Raw genomic sequence first — 16,561 nt, forward strand, 5'->3', positions numbered from 1 at the left:
CACCATTCCAAAATGTAATATTCGACACGTGATTTACAATGCAGCAATGGGTGGAATATACAGCGAGCACACTGTGGATATACTGTGAGCAGCAAACAAGCCACGTGAGTCATTTCTCTCTTGTGAGTGGAAGGTTACAAGAAGTTACATTTACAATATGACACCATCTCATTTTCCATCCAGCAGAGCTGCAAACTGAGTGGCCGATGGAATTTAATTAATTAGTCATTGGAAATAGCTTGAGACGAGCAGCCGTTAAATCGTCATTCAGAGGTTCTAAAGCAGGTGCAAATGTCAAACTCATTTATGTTGGGGGCCACATTTGTTTCCCTTGGAGGGCCATTACGACTGAAACCATATTAAAAAGTCAATAATAACGGTTTATTCAACTGTTGTTTAAGTTACTGTAATGAGGGGTTTGGTCACAAGAAAATGCTTACAATATCCCTCTTATTTATTACATATGAGAAGTAAAAATTTTGGTAGAGATTTTAGTCAGCATCATGGAAGGTGACATGTTTGATTTGCCTTCGTGGGCCTCATAAAATGACGTGGCGGGCCAGATCTGGCCCCAGGCCTTGAGTTTGACACCTGTGTTCTAAAGGGTTAAAAGTTCATTACTGATGTTGACAGAAAAAAAAGAAAAGAAACCAACGTTTGATGGAACCTTTCTGTCCTGCATTTGTTTTTTCTTATCAACGTGATAAAGTGATTCACTTTTCATTCCAGGATCTGACTTGACACACATGCAAATGTGCCTGGAATGGCATGTATTCTCATGATTTTGACGTGACCAAAGCTGAGTGTTTTCCCAGCTACGTGCCTGTCTTTTTAGACCAGCTCGTCCTCCTGCTGGTCCTGACAGTCTGTCTGAATTTGCCCTTTTCAAGCCAGGGAATAGATGGCGTTCACTGGAGAATGCAGCTCCAAACTGCCACCAAAGTCCAAGTCCCTCACGTCTCTCCTCCGTGCCGTGTACTGGCCAATGAAGGACCCGTCCTCATTGAAGGGTATGTCTCCGCCATCTCCGTAGTCCACCAGGCTGTCGTCGCTCTCAGACCTTTTCATCACAGCCTCCTTAGAAGGCGGTCCTCTCTGAATGCCCATTTCCTCCTCCCTACATTGGGGAAAAAAAAGTACAGTGGTGGCTTGAGATGCACCTTTCAATTAGTTTCACGCTTCCGACTTGTATCTCAAATCATGTGCCCCCAATGAAATGAACGAAAAAGCCATTACTTCCTCTGTTAAAACCCAGAAAGGCAATTGATAACAGTTTCTCATTTACAATGCCGAACTGGAACCACTGTCGATTACAAACAATTGTATGGTCTGTGCCCTGCGATTGGCTGGCAACCGGTTCAGGGTGTCCCCCGCCTACTGCCTGAAGACAGATGGAATAGGCTTGTGAGGACCCTTGTGAGGATGAAGCGGATCAGGAAGTGAATGAATTATTTAATTAATGTATAGTCTGTACAATTCAGTATGTTTGGAACCCCAAATTCTAATAAATAAATAAACCAACAAACAAATAAAATTCACACACACACACACACACACACGCACACACACACACACACACACACTTTCGGGCTGTCCCTTCAATTATTATTTGAACACGGACAATTTGGGAGTACTTCACTCTACTTTTCTTGTCGACAGTCCAATATAGAGCACGTACCAGCGTGGGTAGGACAGAGTGGTGACCCGGGCAAGCCTGCAGAAAAGGACATTTGTTTAGTTGAGCAGCCAGTGGAAGCCACATTTTGCAGGAAAACTGCTGATGTAGACCTACCTTTCAAGAGACCTTGTTGTTCAGAGGTGAAGGAAAGGTTTTTTTTGGGGGGGGGGGGTGAAGAAAAAATAGGTTTGAGTGGAGGAAAAAAAATGAGAGATGATGTGATCTGAACCTGTGCAGCATCATTTAAATCAGACGCAATGTGTTTGGTTACATTCCACAGTCATGCAATTTGACTGAACGGTTTGTTTACAAGAAGAGAACTTGAAATGGTTCCTGTCATTTGCCCAAGGCAGGACTGTATGACTTCCACATGGTTGCAGAGCAAAGGCAAGTAAATAGCATGAGAACAAAGCGCCCAATCCAGAAAGCTGTGACACTGGGGTGTCAATTATATTTCATCTGAATATGATGAGGCCAAACAAATGATCGAGACATTAATTTTACATAAATATTCCCTGTTCACTTTTGTCAGAGTGTAGTGGGAACGGTTTCTCTCATACGTACCGATAGTCAAAAGAACCCTCTTGATCGATGTCATCCACGGGTTCTAATGAAATCTCTTTCTTTTCCCGTACTGTAATTGAAAAAAAAAAAAGACAGTTAGGAGATGCCAGGTGACAGATGGGCAATCTGCGGCCACCTGGGTATTTGCCCCCTCGGCTTCTCTTGATGAAACACACGATGAGGAGCATGAGCACGATGAGGGCCACAGCACACATGATGCCAATGAACCAGCCCTTCGTGGAGAGGTCCACTTGATCCTGGGCGTAGACTGCGGATGAGCAAAGCTCACGTCATGCTAACATCTTCACACATAAACACGCGAGCTGACAAATGCGCAAAGGCTTACTCTCGGTGGTGTAGTGCGGCGACTCCTCCGTATGCCACTGGCCCAAACCTAATCGAGTTCGAGCGGCCACGGAAAAGCGGTATCGCGTGTAGCGGTCGTATCGGCGCAGTGAGAAACTGGTCACGTTTGCAAGGAACTCTTCCACTCTCTGCTCCTCTCCCTTGCTGGCATTCACTGTGGAGCCACGGCAAATCCCAGTCGGTCAAGTCAGATGTAATCATTGTGCGCTTCACTTCAACGAGCCTGCAGTTGACAAATATTTACGGCATCCCATGATCTTAACCCTCAGGAGGGCAAAAATAAAACACTTGAGGAAAAATAAAGAAGCTTGCGAAGGGACCGCAGTTGGGGAGAGAGCCCCCTCTTCCAGGATGAGCAGGCAGCAATGGATGCCGAGTGGGCAACATTGAACATATCACGGGGGGGCAAACAATGTTAGTTAGAAAAGTGTGAGAGTCCACGTAATAATCGTCAAAACTGGTGGGGTGCAGGAATCTGAAGAGGCGGGCCACCAGCTCTCTGCACAGCGACGTCGGATTCGGTGAATGCACAATGACCAGCAACGTCTGAGTGAAGAATCACCTGTCTGGTACTTGAGGGAATAGCCGCTGATAATTCCGTTGGGTTCTGCCGGTAGATCCCAGTCCACATAAATACTGTCAAGGTGTCGCTGCTGGATCCTGAAGGATGTGGGAGCGGATGGGACTAGAGATGACACAGCAGATGATGAGTTTCTCACCTCAACTTAATTAATACGCTTTCACAACAAGCCACTGAACACACCACGCGAGTTAAAACGTTCATTTCCATTGCACAAATACGTCAAACCAACGGGGAAAAAAATTCTCCATTCCCACATAAACGCCCGGTTGTTCGAAGCGGTTCGAGATGATAAAGGAGCGATTCAGAGTCTTCCTTCGCCCGTTGATGCGAAATGAGGATTTACAGTATTTGTTCAATGAGGCCAAGAGTGGCGTCGATGCAACGCCAACTCGTTGTCCCTTGAGACCAGGACGTCGAGTCACTTCAGACCTTTCGTACCTCCTTCCGGTGTCGAAAAGTGGACATTGTTGCTGGGCGGGCCTTCATATTGACTGTTGGCCACTACGATGTACATCTTGTAGTTGCTGTAGGGGTTGAGGTCGGTGAGAACCCCCGAAGGCTCGGGGCCGGTGTCCTCAAACACTTGAGACCTCATCGCTCTGTTGACTCTCAGCCACCTCAGTTGGCTGCTGTCCCTCCAGTAGTAAACCTGCAAGGCCACCCACAAACAAGAAGCATTGATTATTTGCTTCACACGCTTTGGGAAGGGCATAATCAAAATCACACATGGAAGAGGATTTATTTGGCGTTATATTTCTCTTTGTTTTTAATATGAACATTTTGTTTTGCATTTAAACAAAAAGAAGAGTAGATGGATCAACCTAATGCTACCATGTAGTATGTGCAGGCCATCCCCGAATTTGAAGGAACTACTTATACTCTTTGTACAAAAGATGAAGAAGAGAGCAACATGAATTCGATATTCTTCACATTTCACAATTTGACTCACTTGCAACAACCATTTTCTCCATATCATTTATGGAAATAAAAATGGCATCGAAATTTGCCACACCACAGCGATGACTGTTGTTGCCAACCTGCCACCTATGAATGATTCAAATAAAATCAAGCCAAGTATTATTAAATGAGGCTTCAAAGTTATGGAAGAGCTGTTCACTACACTTTCAAATGCTGTGGGCAAGTCCACTAAATGTGCTGAAACCATGCATGCAAATCTGCAAATGTGAAAGGGTGGGGGAAAAAAAGTTGAATGCTTTCACTCCACAACATAGCCGTTGGTCTTTTCACATGCTTTTACAAATTGCCTTTCAACACGTATTTAGAAACAAATCTCAGAATTCACTTTACAGGGCTTTTAAAAGGTTATGATGTGAACTCACTGACTGTGAACACTTTCTGGATGCTTTGTATGCTGGGCTTGCTTTTCCTGCTCATAAAACAATGTGCAAGAAAACCCATACCAAGGTGTCAACTCCTTTTCATATCGGGAGACAGAAGTTACCCACTGACCTAAAATTACTTGAACCGTCTCGTGATCACACACGTCACCTCATGTCTCCTGGATGTTGTCTTTGATATTGTGGCTTTTCAGTCTCAGTCAACACACCTTGTATTCTTTCAGTTCTCCCATGACGGAGCTTTGCGGCACCGGGTCCCAATGCAGGGTCACCTGGGTGCCCTGAATGTCCGACAGTCTCAGGTTTTGGGGCGCACTAACGGGACCTTGGGGAAGACAGAAAGTTCACTGAGTTTGCTATCAATCATTGGTGAGGGACACGAGAGAATGGCAGCGTGTTCCCTCTGCAACGCGGTGCTGCAAATGCACATTCAGCCGATGACTGAGATGATCCGCGCAACTTACGGTCTTCCCCCGAGTAACCGATGACAATGGGAGACTCTGGGCCCAGCCCAAAGTCATTGACGGCCTGAACTTTGAGCTCATAAGGAGTAAATGTATCCGCATCGTAAATGTAATATTTCAGCCATTTAGTGGTGGCATTCTTCCACTCCTCTCTGGAGTCTCTTCTTCGCCACCAGACGAGATACTTGAGGTGTGGCCCGTTCCACTCTCTGTAAGTCAGAGGCTGACAGAAAAGACCACAGTCATAGTGCTGAAGGTTTTACGGGCTCCAAGGTACAGTACCCCTTATGTGCACGTTCTTGTGGGTGTGTTCTACCTCCCAGCTGATCTCCATGTTGTTTCTCCATGTTCCAACTCCTTTGACATTCTTTGGGATGACATCTGGAGCTGTGGACCAATTATTGCAATGGCTAGCTTGACACCTCTTGACATTCAAACATGCACATGACACGAAAACAACAGGATTAGCAGTAAATGCTGGCTCAAACCAAGGAAGAAAGAAACTCTCCGGAGCGAAATTATGAAACCCACGTGCCCCGCTGGTCTGGAATCGCATAGATGGACGACTCGGGCGACTGGCACCAATTTGATTGATGGCAATGACGCGGAACTCGTAGTATGTGAAAGGCGAAAGGTGCAGAATGACCGAGTTGAGGCTCCCGGGGTATGTTGACAAGTTCTTCCACTTGCCGGGTAACCAGTCATCATCATCATATTGCACCAAGTATTCTGAAGAGAAAGACGAACAAATCATTCAAATCGGAAGTGCATGTGGTCCGCGGTAGAAAGTTGTGATTTCTTGCAGACGTGTACCATGCTTTTCTACTATATTTGCAGTAAATGGCAAGTAGCAATGCATACTTTACACCGGTAGCAAAATGATCCAGACTTTAAAATGCTATGGTCTGCATCCTTCTTTTTCTAAGTAGATGACACGCTATTTATTGACTTTACATTTTCAGATCAGTGTCAAGAGATTCATGAATGTACATGCAGTTGTCATGATCATCGTCAGTTTCTTAATAAGATGCCCCAAAAGGCACTTGGAACATCAACACGTGGAGTTAGTTATTTTGCAAAATGTAACAATCCACGTTTCAAAGGCTATCTTTGTTGGCGGATCGGCATCAAAGTGATGTCTGTCTCCTGGGCCCTGCCCCATCACTTTAGACAGGTTCAGAATGCACAGTTTTTGCTTGGAAAGTACAGAAAAAGTGGCCACCTCAGTGTATTTCCCAACCTGTAATGGGGCTGAAGTTGCTGTCTCCAGGGACCCAAGTGAGTCTTACGCTGCGTTCATATGGATCGGACAGCTCCAGTTTGGTTGGAGGATCAGGATAATCTACACACAAACACAATATGTATGCCCGTGTGTATATTCCATTGTGGCACTTTGAATTTGTATGCCACTTTTGAAACATTCCACAGCATTGATTATTGTAGCGTTATCTCTCCACATACAGTATTTGCATAACTGTCAAGGATGAATATTCCGCACCACTCGACATATGAAATTCAATGTTGTATTATAATTACTGCATGACTGCTCACTTGACATGGTGCGACCATTATCTGCATCATCTGCACAACCGCCATAGTATTGTAAGTACCGCACCACCGATTCCTTTATTTCTGCTCCATAACACTCCCACATCATTGTTGCACAGCCGCCATTGGTCAGTATGACAGCACAAATGGGAGCCATACATTACGTTTTATTTTTTATTTTATTTTACTTTTATTTATTTATTTATTTATTGCAACACTCGTGTAGATCATACTACCAGAGATAAATAGCTCGAGTGTTAACATACTTGGCCAATAAAGATGATTGCAATTGTGGGACGCACGTGTCCAGAGGGCATTAAGAGCTCGACATGATGTTTTTGTTGACGGCAAGCCTGTTTTCCAAATAGATCCTACCCATCACCATGAGGCGTGCCGATGCAGACATTTGGTCCAGTTCATTCTGGATGTGGCACGTGTAGACGCCAGCGTCAGCTCTGTTGACATTGCTGATGACCAGATTTGATTCATCCAGGGATATTCTGCATATGTAAAATGGAAAAGAAAAATAAGGCTGAAAGAGATGGTTGAGAACCCTGTGATCTCATTGACTATGTTTTGAAGTTGAAAAGACCCACACACCTCCAGCCAAGTGTGACAGTCTTCTTGTCTCTCATCCAAGTGGTTGCGACGGGAGTGGTGGGGTCTGCTTTCACACCACACTCCAAACGCACGTCTCCCCCACGACTGACTTTCATATCCTGGGGTCTTTTCAAAATCAAGGTTGGCTCTGCGTAAAGAAAGTGAAAAAGATCACATCCAATACTGTACATAATTGTGCCCTTTTGAAAAAACGTCATACTGTTCATAAGCAGAGCAATCACAGCACGATGCTATCCAACACCCAAGCTCTCATCAGATTAAGAGGCAGTTTTGCTCACTTTTAATTGACACTGACAGCGCGGTGTTGATATGACGCTTATGTAATGGAAATGTTTCCCACAGCAGTTTCTTCACATACAGTATCTGATATCTTTTGTCTCGAGCCTTGGCGAAGCAGCATGTGGATCACTGCCCAAGGTTATTTTAGTCCTGTGTTCCAGGTTACGAAACAAAAGGATCACTCCATGTCTATCTTTGTGTACAATTGTAACAGCGGGTGACAAGTCATTTGGCTTGTACTGTATATTGCCTTTCGTCAGTCTGCTCTCGGCGAAAAAAAAGACCTGTCCTGGTGTTTCCCAGTGTTCATTACAGTAATGGAGAAACATTGCCTCTACGGTTTACCATCATGGTGATAGTTTTCAATAATGTACAACTGTACTGCATCGTAGGACAGTCCTAGTTGTGCAACTGCAATCACCATAACCGGAAGGTAATGATTGGCAAGTGGCCGTGTTGCTTACCTTTGACCTCAATTCGGACTTGAGTCTCATCTCGACCTGCGATGTTGCTGACCACACACACGTACGTTCCTTGATCCTCGATCTGTGTGCGCCTTATCTCCAGGGTGCCGTTGCTGTGTGTCTTAAAACGAGTCCCCTCCAGAGTCCCCTGGCCGTATTTGGACCTGCGCGAGGGGACCCGCGCTCAGAAAATCACAGCAGATACATAAACTTTGGCAACACTTCAAGTGTCAAACTGCATCTGCTCACCATCGCAGCTCAGGCACTGGAGAGCCAAAGTAGCGGCACTCCAAGAAGGCACGACGTCCCTCCACCACCTTGATGAGTTCATTCCTCACCCCAAGAATGCGGGGAGTTGCATCTAGAAAACATCATTCATTTGGATCTATGACTAACACGTTTCATCTAACTTTCCTATCTCTGCACTCTGGGTGACCCACAACCTTTTCCAGTGCCCTAATTCCTGGCACGGCGATAATTCACGATACACGAGATGCCTGTGAACGTTCTCATTCATTTTGGGTTGTTTTATTCTCAGGGCAGTGAATCGATCCCAACTGGACATCTTTTAAGACAAGCCGCGAGGCTTGTCTTAAAAGATGTTTGGCCTTGCATTCCAATTCATGCGCAAGGTGAGTTAGGACAGCACTGCGTTGATGGGTTTCCACTAGCGTTGTGCTCAAGACCACACTGTTCGAGTTCTTGACAAGACCAAGACTCAGATACTGAAACCCCAGTTGCTCCTGATGCTGCGTCCTCAGTAGGTAAATGAGGAGACAGTGTAAAGTGCTTTGAGTACCAAAGGTAGAAAAGCGCTAGATGCAGCCCATTTACTCACGATTCCAGACCGAGTCAGCACCAGAAGAAATGGGAAGAAATTTCATCTGTGCTGTATGTTACCCACACAGTACATTTGACAATAAAGTTTATCCAATCCAATCCAATCCACCAAGACTGTCTGAGACAAGACGAGACCAAGACCGAGACAAGCTGAGAGCGTGATGAGACCAAGACCATAAAAATCAGTTTGTAAAAATCATGACCAGGTTGAACAGTTGAAAAGCATTCTTGCTGACATTTTCTTTTAAATACATTTGAACGCCAAAGCCACGGAGGGTCACAAAAGCCTCAGTCTCAACGCCGCAACGGTCACCGTCCTCACGCAGTGGCTGGAAGGTTTTGTTGCTTTACCAAGGACTTCTTCTTCTTGTCATCACACCAATGCACTTGAAGAAAGATAAAGTGACTGCTCGACCTGTCAAAACCAGCATTGATCTGGAAAATCCAAAGTCCGCACAGTCCCAGAAGAACAGATATTATCTATAATTGACAGTGATTATTCATGATTATTTTTGTATTTAACATTTTAGAGTCTGTACTTTTTGTACTTCTACTTCAGTAAAGGAGTTAAATCAGTGGCACCTGTACTTTTACTTAGGTACAACATGCGAGTAGTTTTGTCATCTCCATATTCAACTATTAACCAACTCGATTTGAATCCCGCCATCCATTTTCAACACTGCTCATCCTGAACAGGGTTGGCGGGGCCCTGCTAGAGCCTATCCCAGCTGACTAAACCCTGAACTGGTCTCCAGTCAGTCACATGGGACATGTAGAGATAAACAACCGTTCACACCCACATCCACACTGTCACTGAGTGGGAACAGAACCCATGCTGCCCGCACACAAGTCAGACAAGTGTACCACTACACTATCAGCGACCCCGAACCAACGTGATTTGAAAGAAGCAAAAACAGAGTAAGAGTAGAGTGAAACAAACAAAAGCCATAAAAAAATACCCTAGATGTTTTCAAGGCACGGAAAGTGCAAGCGTGACAAAAGGTTGACATCTTCTTCCAACATTCACGAATGACATGTCAGAACAAAAATTATGTCAATTTGAGAGGTGATCTGAACTAAGGTGGCTGTAGTGCTGTAGTAGCTAAGGTCACACCACTGGAGCATATCTCAGTCAAGGCTTGCACACAAAACACAGGGCGGCTACTCACGCAGTACATTGACAAAAGCATTGGCCAATAAGTAGCCATACGGGTTGGAGGCATTGCACTGGTAGACAGCTGTGTTGATGGCCGTCACACTGCTGAGGGTCAAAGTATCTCCTGACACCTGTCTGTTGGGCTGTGGTGTGGCAGCTTGGAAAAGATAGGAAATAAAAAAACAAGCAGAGGACCGAAAGAAATGACTTGGATGGACTTTTCAAGCTTTTGCACTGCGTACTTCTGGAAAACCTACTCTCAATGGGTTCCCCGTTGATGAACCAGCTGATCGTGGGCCGAGGAGCGCCATCGGTCCGGCACACCAAGCGTCCACTTTCCTCAGGAGCCAAAACTAAATGTTGAGGCTTTTCTAACCAGAATGGAGCCGCTGTCAAATACACTCCTGTCAGTTGCTGGAGCAGTCAACAAGCCAGTTTGTGAATGGACGTTTCTCACCTTTGACCGTGACGGTTAATGTGTGCTGGACGTAGCTGATCTTATTGGTCGCAGTGCAGACGTACTCGCCTGCATCCTCAAAAGTTGCCTTTGGGATTTGAATCATCTTGTTGAAGTGTTTCATATTCATGCGTGGCGTCACCGCCAAATCCTCGCCATTCTTTGTCCAGGTAATGTGAGGAGTGGGCCTTGTGGACGATAAAAAGGTCTTACAGTCTCAATCTTCCTCTATGTCTTTGTCCATCCAAGCCAAGCCTTTATCTTTGCGATTTCATGCATAGTTGCCAGCTGTTAAGTTGGCACACATTTGACATCAAGAAAATAGCTTTTGAACTGTGACCCAGTGGAATGCGCTTCAATGTGCATTTAACATTAACTGTAACAACATTAGTTACAGTATGGCAGTGTCATTTTAGTCATTGATTTGTTAAAAACACGTTTCATCAGTTCAAGGTTCACATTTTGTCCAACACAGTGCCCAAACCACCAACTCCTTGATTTTTAAAGAAAAATGTACACAAGCACCAATGAAAGCTATCTGCTCTTGTCTTTGAACGCTCTTCCTTGCTGAAGTCATGACTGATTAAACTACCGAGCATGTTTGCGTTCAGGGGCATAGTTCCTTATCGATGAGGGTTAGAGGATGACATTGTTAGACAAAACCATCTGCATGGGACACGCAAAAGCAATGCTCGTCAGACAGGACACAGTCCATGCTTAATGAAGATGGTTAATGGGCCGTGACTTATTTCCTCCCTCCATGTGAAAAAGTGAAGCTCTACTTTTACTCTGTGGTTGTTGTTCATTTTGCAAGCATATTCAATCATATGGAAGCAGATCCACTTCTGCAAGAAATAGCATTTGCGTAATTTTGCTCGGAACATGTACAATATTTTTGGCTAGAGAGTAGCAAACGCTTGCTGTTGTAGTTTACTATCATGAATGCCTATAGTCATGTCTGATCTGTTGAAACACACTCACACTCCTGCAGCAATACACTCCAGCAGTAGTTCCTCCCCCAGCAGGGCCAGAACAGAACTGGATGAGCCTGTAGGAGACAACCAGGTGGGAGCGGCCTCCACTACGGCTTGGGCTGCAAGGGCGACAAACTGGATGGACTAAGGCCGACAAGGCAGAAAAGTCTTTGTCACACCAAATGTACTGAAGCGACAAGTGGCTTTTTTTTGAGTCACAGCGAGTGAGTGATTCCCAACATTTACTTAACCAAGGCGCACCCTGTATTTCACATTAGATAAAAGTCACAAAAAGTATACATGCAGTACTGAAATAATGACAATCGCTTCTCAATTTACTCACATGATTTGAAGTGGATAAATAAATGAACTAATAAACTTTGGTTGGGAATCACTAGTCTATACTCTTGGTGGACCAGCCAGCGTGTCATTTTAACAAATCTGACTACTAGGCAAAAGAAAGAAACAAAGAAACAATATAACTTGTTGATCTCAGTGGGAGGGGGAGCAAATGTTGGAATGGGTGTGTGGGTGGAATGTTCCAACTTACTGGTGAGAACCTTGACAACCACTGGCATCTTTTGCTGGATGGCATTCTTGTACGGGAAGCGGGCACTGCAGCAGAAGTCTGAGGTAGAGTCGTTGAATAGGACGTTGGCGAAATACAGATCCCCGTTGACGCCCATGGATACCCTACGATCCTGCTGCACGGCGTGCATGGTGGGGAATGCTGTTTGAATTGGCCAGTTAAAGGGTCTGGCATAGGAGCCTGACAGGAAATATGGGAAATCAAGTCCACGTTTACAGGAACATGTCATGTCTTACATGAAAACCAAACTCTGTATGTTTGTTTATCTTTCTCTCTCAAATACAAAAGCTGTCCACTGTTATCATTCAAAAGCAATTGACTTTCAAACAACAATCGATGGAGGCAAATTTGGAAGCATTGGAACTGGCAGTATGGTGGCTCGAGAGGGGTCATAGTTGCACACTTGCCACTTTGCGAGCATTAAGCACTGACTGTGAAGGGCCACTTACAGCTGGACATCCAGTAAGTTTCAGGTTTCGGCGGGCCTGCTGGAGGGTCACAGGCCAGCACCAAAGATGAGCCCGCACTGATCACCACCGGTTCCACAATCTCCCTCGGCCATACAGGAGCCCCTGCACAAGCACAACAGGCATCCCTTTCCATTCACTTTGACCGAGTATCGACTGCGCATGGTGCAAAATACTGCATCTGTTCATTCATGGACTTTGGCCAGCTTCAGTTAAAGACTACCTATCTGTCCATCCATCCATCCATCCATCCATCCATCCATCCACCGTCATTATCCACACATGGCACAATAAACAAGGGACTGCTCATTTAGTCCTGTCAAACTGAAGGACAGACTGATCGATGTTTGGATGGCTAACTGCATGGCATAACTTTGGAGGGACGTAATTGTTTGTGTTGAATACAAAAAGGAGTTCAAAGAGCAGTGCCTCTCTCAACCTACTGTACAGTTGCAGTCTGATCTTATTGGAGTATGCAGAACCATACTCGTTGGAGGCAATGCACTGATATTCTGCCTCATACTGTTGTGGATTGTTCCAGGCATAGATGTCCAGTGTCCCAGAGTGCCTGCGCATAGTTGCCTGCGGATCACGTGCCACGTTGAAATACCTGCCGTTGCGCCGCCATGAGAAACTTTGTGAATGAGCAAACGAAGGGGAAGAAAAGAGTGTGGTTGAGGGGGTTGGAATCCAAAGCGTGCAATAGGCGGCATCTGCTGCTTACATTGGACGCGGGTTTCCCTTGGCCTCACACTCAATGACCATGGTGTCCTTGGGGTCAACAATATGCTCCTTCATTGACTGCTTGATGATGGCTGGGGGTTGTCGGACTGCGGGCAGGCAAAGAATGAGCGTAGGCATTAAAGCGGACCATTAGAATGCATATCACAAAGTCTGAGCAGAAAAGGTGGTTGCTGACTCACTTTCCAGAGGGATGTCCAAAGGCCAAACACTTTGCCATAAAAGCATCAGCAGTGCCGGTTGGACCAGTGTGCCCATTTTTACTGTGCATGGGCTCCTCCACTTGTCACAAACTCTTCAAACACATCATTACACTTTTAGTACATTCACTACATGAAGGATGAAAATGGTGCGCTTTTATCTTGTATTACCAAATCCTAGTTTGGAGTAAACTAAAAACGAGCTCCAGATTAATGTACAGTATACTCTCAAATGTGACATCATTTCTGATGCCTCAGGTGAGGAGCAAACTAAACTGTTACTAATCTCGTATGAGTGAAAACCAAATGTAGATACGAGTAGTACAAGTAATATATCAGGCCCAACGGCTTCAGAGAATATTTCAACATAGCGCCTTTTGGCTAACCTACATTTGCTTGTTGGCAGCTAAACTCTAGTGAAGGTCACACCCCTCTAAACTGCCTGTACAGATAAAAATAGAGGCAATTGGTTATTTTAATGTCTTTTGTTGATGGGCATTGCAATTAACTGAAATGAAAACTGTTCAAAAATAGTTTCTATCGGATATATACAGTGGGTATATAAATTGATTATTAACGTGTAAATTTAATATTCAGTGCAAGTGTGAAAATGGTGCACTATGTATGTAAAATAAATAAATAAATAATTTATTTAAAAAAAAAATATATATATATATACACAGTATATGATACTATGACAAAAAGGGGTCGTGGTTAAATGTTTGAGTCAACATGCTTCACTACACTCAAGTACAGTACAGAGAGACATTAACCATATGAAACTGAGATTTTGACACTTCAGCAAAGCCCTCGTTAATAAGTATGAGAATTCAGCAAAGATAAGACACATCCCTTGTCATCATTTCACTTATCAGTACAACCGTCCACAGGCACCCTCATCTGATACTTGTAAAATATTCTATCAGCTCCGACTAATTAACTACGTACGGCCAGCAATGACAGATATTTGTACCTACCTTCCTCATGTGACTCTCCACCCTAATCGACTGGTCATAATGCAACATTCCACAAAGGACGCTTCTTTGTGTGGAGTAATGTATAATCCGCCAAATATAAGCAGTGTTGCACCTTAGTAATCGAGTTCGTGTCCGCTGTCACTGCCACTTACACAGTGCCTACCCAGCTCATGAATGATGAATGAGTGCCATACAACCACCTACACTTCGGTCTGTGCATGTCGTTGTTCTTCCCTCACAATCACAACAACATTGCCCTCAAATACAGTCTTGAGTTTGGGTTGTAAACTGCAAGGCATGAAAACCACATTGGAAGTGAATCATCCACTGTGAAGAAGCTGCACAAGACATTTGAAATACAGTAACTCAAGGAGCAGAAGATTGGGCCTCTTCTTGGTTGTGTCATAGCATAAGCTTAAAACTAATATCAGGAAGTGTGATCCTCAGAATGCATAAGATGGCAGCTAATGAGCCATCATGGGGCTAAATTACATTCCTATTGCTTTTGATGACATCTAAATGTGGGCTTGATTGTATTTGGAAGGATTGCGGAGGCCAGTATGAAAGCAATGTTTGTTTCTCTCACATAATTTGCATGTGGCAGCACTCAAGTCCCATGACTCCCTGGCAACAGGCCCATTACTTGAAAATAGAGCACTTCCCTCTTTCTCATTCATCTGCGATATAAAATGCAAACTCTTTTGAAACCTTTTTTTCCCCCATGGGAGGTCAAGTGCACAGATGAAGCTTGTGTTTATGTGAAGGCTCTCGGGCATTCACTCGCTCACAACTTGAGCTGGTTTGACCAGTTTAGATTTAGGTTTCCTCATAGATTCAAGGAAGACATGGACGCCAAACACATCATTGGAAAGAAGCCATCACAGCTAGCATGGCAGGAAGTGGCTGCCTGTCCCAATGCGTTCGTTCTTGTCATTCTTGAGCGCAGCCAGTGGAGATCAGTGCCATGCACCACACAGCACAGCGAGGGCTCAACTCAGTGACGACAAGATTCTCTCCGTGCTCGCGTGTGGCCCAAAGCCTCAATAGGAGCACATGGTAAACGGGCGGGGGATGGAAGGTGGGGGACGGTCCATATCGATGACACTTTGCCATCATTGTGTGGTGGGACTACACGAAGGACTGTCCGTTTGAGCAGAACATTGTTTCGCATGTAGGCATATTTATTATTATGTCTGATCTATTCATATGAGGTCAACATAACACAATTTGAGCAGTGGCCCACGAGGTCCAGCACATAGTGCAGTCATGATAAAAAAGCTTGCTTTCTAAAAATTTACTTTTAGTACCCTAAAACAAGCATGGTCAACTGGCAGCCCGCTGGCCAACTCCGAGTGTACTCTGGATTAATAAAACAAATCCAGGTATAATAATAATAAGAATAATAATGTTTTTAGAGACAAAAAAATCAGCAAAAAAAACATTGATAAAGATTCAAGAAATACAAGGGGTTGACTGCAGTTTTAAGTTATAATGTCACCAATCACCAGTAGATGGCAGACATGTCTTAGTAGCACATAGACTGGGTCTGCTCTATACTACAACAAGAGCAGGCCTAATGTTCTTTTTGCGGATTTGGAATGATCTGCAAGACAAATAATACTATTAATTAATAAATAAATAAATAAATATTTTTTTTCTACTTAGCTCTCCACGAAGGCGCTTTTTTGCTCTGCTCCTGTCCCCCCCTCCTTGCTCACCACTCACTCTATGTGCTGTCCTTGTGCTGTCTTTTCCTAGCCTCTGCTGTATTTGTTCATCCTAAAAAACAAACCATGGAATTGGTTGGCTGGTCTCTTGACGCAATCGACAAGATTCTCTCGACGAGAAGAGCAGGCAGTGGGGAGCCTGCTTGCCCCTCGGGACATTTGCTGCTGGGCACACCCTAGATCCATGGAGGAAGCGGAGAATGGTGTGCCTGTCAATACACTCCGTTGAGGAGGAGGAAAACATCTACATTATCGGCTTTCTGATAGCAGGTATGCTGCAGTTTGGTGTTAGCAGTTTCCTGTTCTATCGCAAAATCCAACCGACGGGAGCAGCTTTATTGGAAGTGAAGAAGCTGCCGGTCATTCTCGATGGTCTAGCGCGAATGTCCAACACTCAGACTCAAGCGGTGACTCAGCTCAACCACAATTGCGGTTCTGGAGCGTCTCCGTACGATCGACAACAACAGGGAGAAGTTGGAATTCTCGCTTCGAAAAGGAATTGAGGATT

General features: G+C 44.6%; 1 protein-coding gene across 3 annotated transcripts in view; it reads right to left on the reverse strand.

The window, feature by feature from the left end:
- Window positions 1–16,561, reverse strand: part of LOC147211145 (neurofascin-like) — a 20,139-nt gene continuing 3,578 nt past the window's right edge. Inside the window, exons 2-27 of one of the 3 annotated variants that reach the window (XM_086122614.1) lie at window positions 13,332–13,444; window positions 13,133–13,238; window positions 12,852–13,042; window positions 12,391–12,513; window positions 11,903–12,121; window positions 11,360–11,471; window positions 10,379–10,566; window positions 10,179–10,310; window positions 9,935–10,078; window positions 8,175–8,286; window positions 7,926–8,089; window positions 7,162–7,309; window positions 6,937–7,061; window positions 6,254–6,355; window positions 5,545–5,742; window positions 5,330–5,400; window positions 5,014–5,236; window positions 4,759–4,874; window positions 3,630–3,840; window positions 3,171–3,293; window positions 2,589–2,762; window positions 2,379–2,510; window positions 2,243–2,312; window positions 1,793–1,804; window positions 1,679–1,714; window positions 1–1,117 (exon numbers count right to left, since the gene is read on the reverse strand). In XM_086122614.1, coding sequence (XP_085978740.1) covers window positions 886–1,117; window positions 1,679–1,714; window positions 1,793–1,804; window positions 2,243–2,312; window positions 2,379–2,510; window positions 2,589–2,762; window positions 3,171–3,293; window positions 3,630–3,840; window positions 4,759–4,874; window positions 5,014–5,236; window positions 5,330–5,400; window positions 5,545–5,742; window positions 6,254–6,355; window positions 6,937–7,061; window positions 7,162–7,309; window positions 7,926–8,089; window positions 8,175–8,286; window positions 9,935–10,078; window positions 10,179–10,310; window positions 10,379–10,566; window positions 11,360–11,471; window positions 11,903–12,121; window positions 12,391–12,513; window positions 12,852–13,042; window positions 13,133–13,238; window positions 13,332–13,444 — 3,577 coding nt within the window. In that variant the 3' untranslated portion in view covers window positions 1–885. Of the gene's footprint in view, window positions 1,118–1,678; window positions 1,715–1,792; window positions 1,805–1,901; window positions 2,313–2,378; window positions 2,511–2,588; window positions 2,763–3,170; window positions 3,294–3,629; window positions 3,841–4,758; window positions 4,875–5,013; window positions 5,237–5,329; window positions 5,401–5,544; window positions 5,743–6,253; window positions 6,356–6,936; window positions 7,062–7,161; window positions 7,310–7,925; window positions 8,090–8,174; window positions 8,287–9,934; window positions 10,079–10,178; window positions 10,311–10,378; window positions 10,567–11,359; window positions 11,472–11,902; window positions 12,122–12,390; window positions 12,514–12,851; window positions 13,043–13,132; window positions 13,239–13,331; window positions 13,445–13,739; window positions 13,796–16,561 lie in introns of those variants that run through there. The other 2 variants (XM_086122605.1, XM_086122594.1) reach the window with 2 other exon arrangements.

Source organism: Hippocampus guttulatus, chromosome 1 (assembly GCF_054856545.1).
Source record: "Hippocampus guttulatus isolate MCC_2025c chromosome 1, RoL_Hgut_1.0, whole genome shotgun sequence".
NCBI lineage: Eukaryota > Metazoa > Chordata > Actinopteri > Syngnathiformes > Syngnathidae > Hippocampus > Hippocampus guttulatus.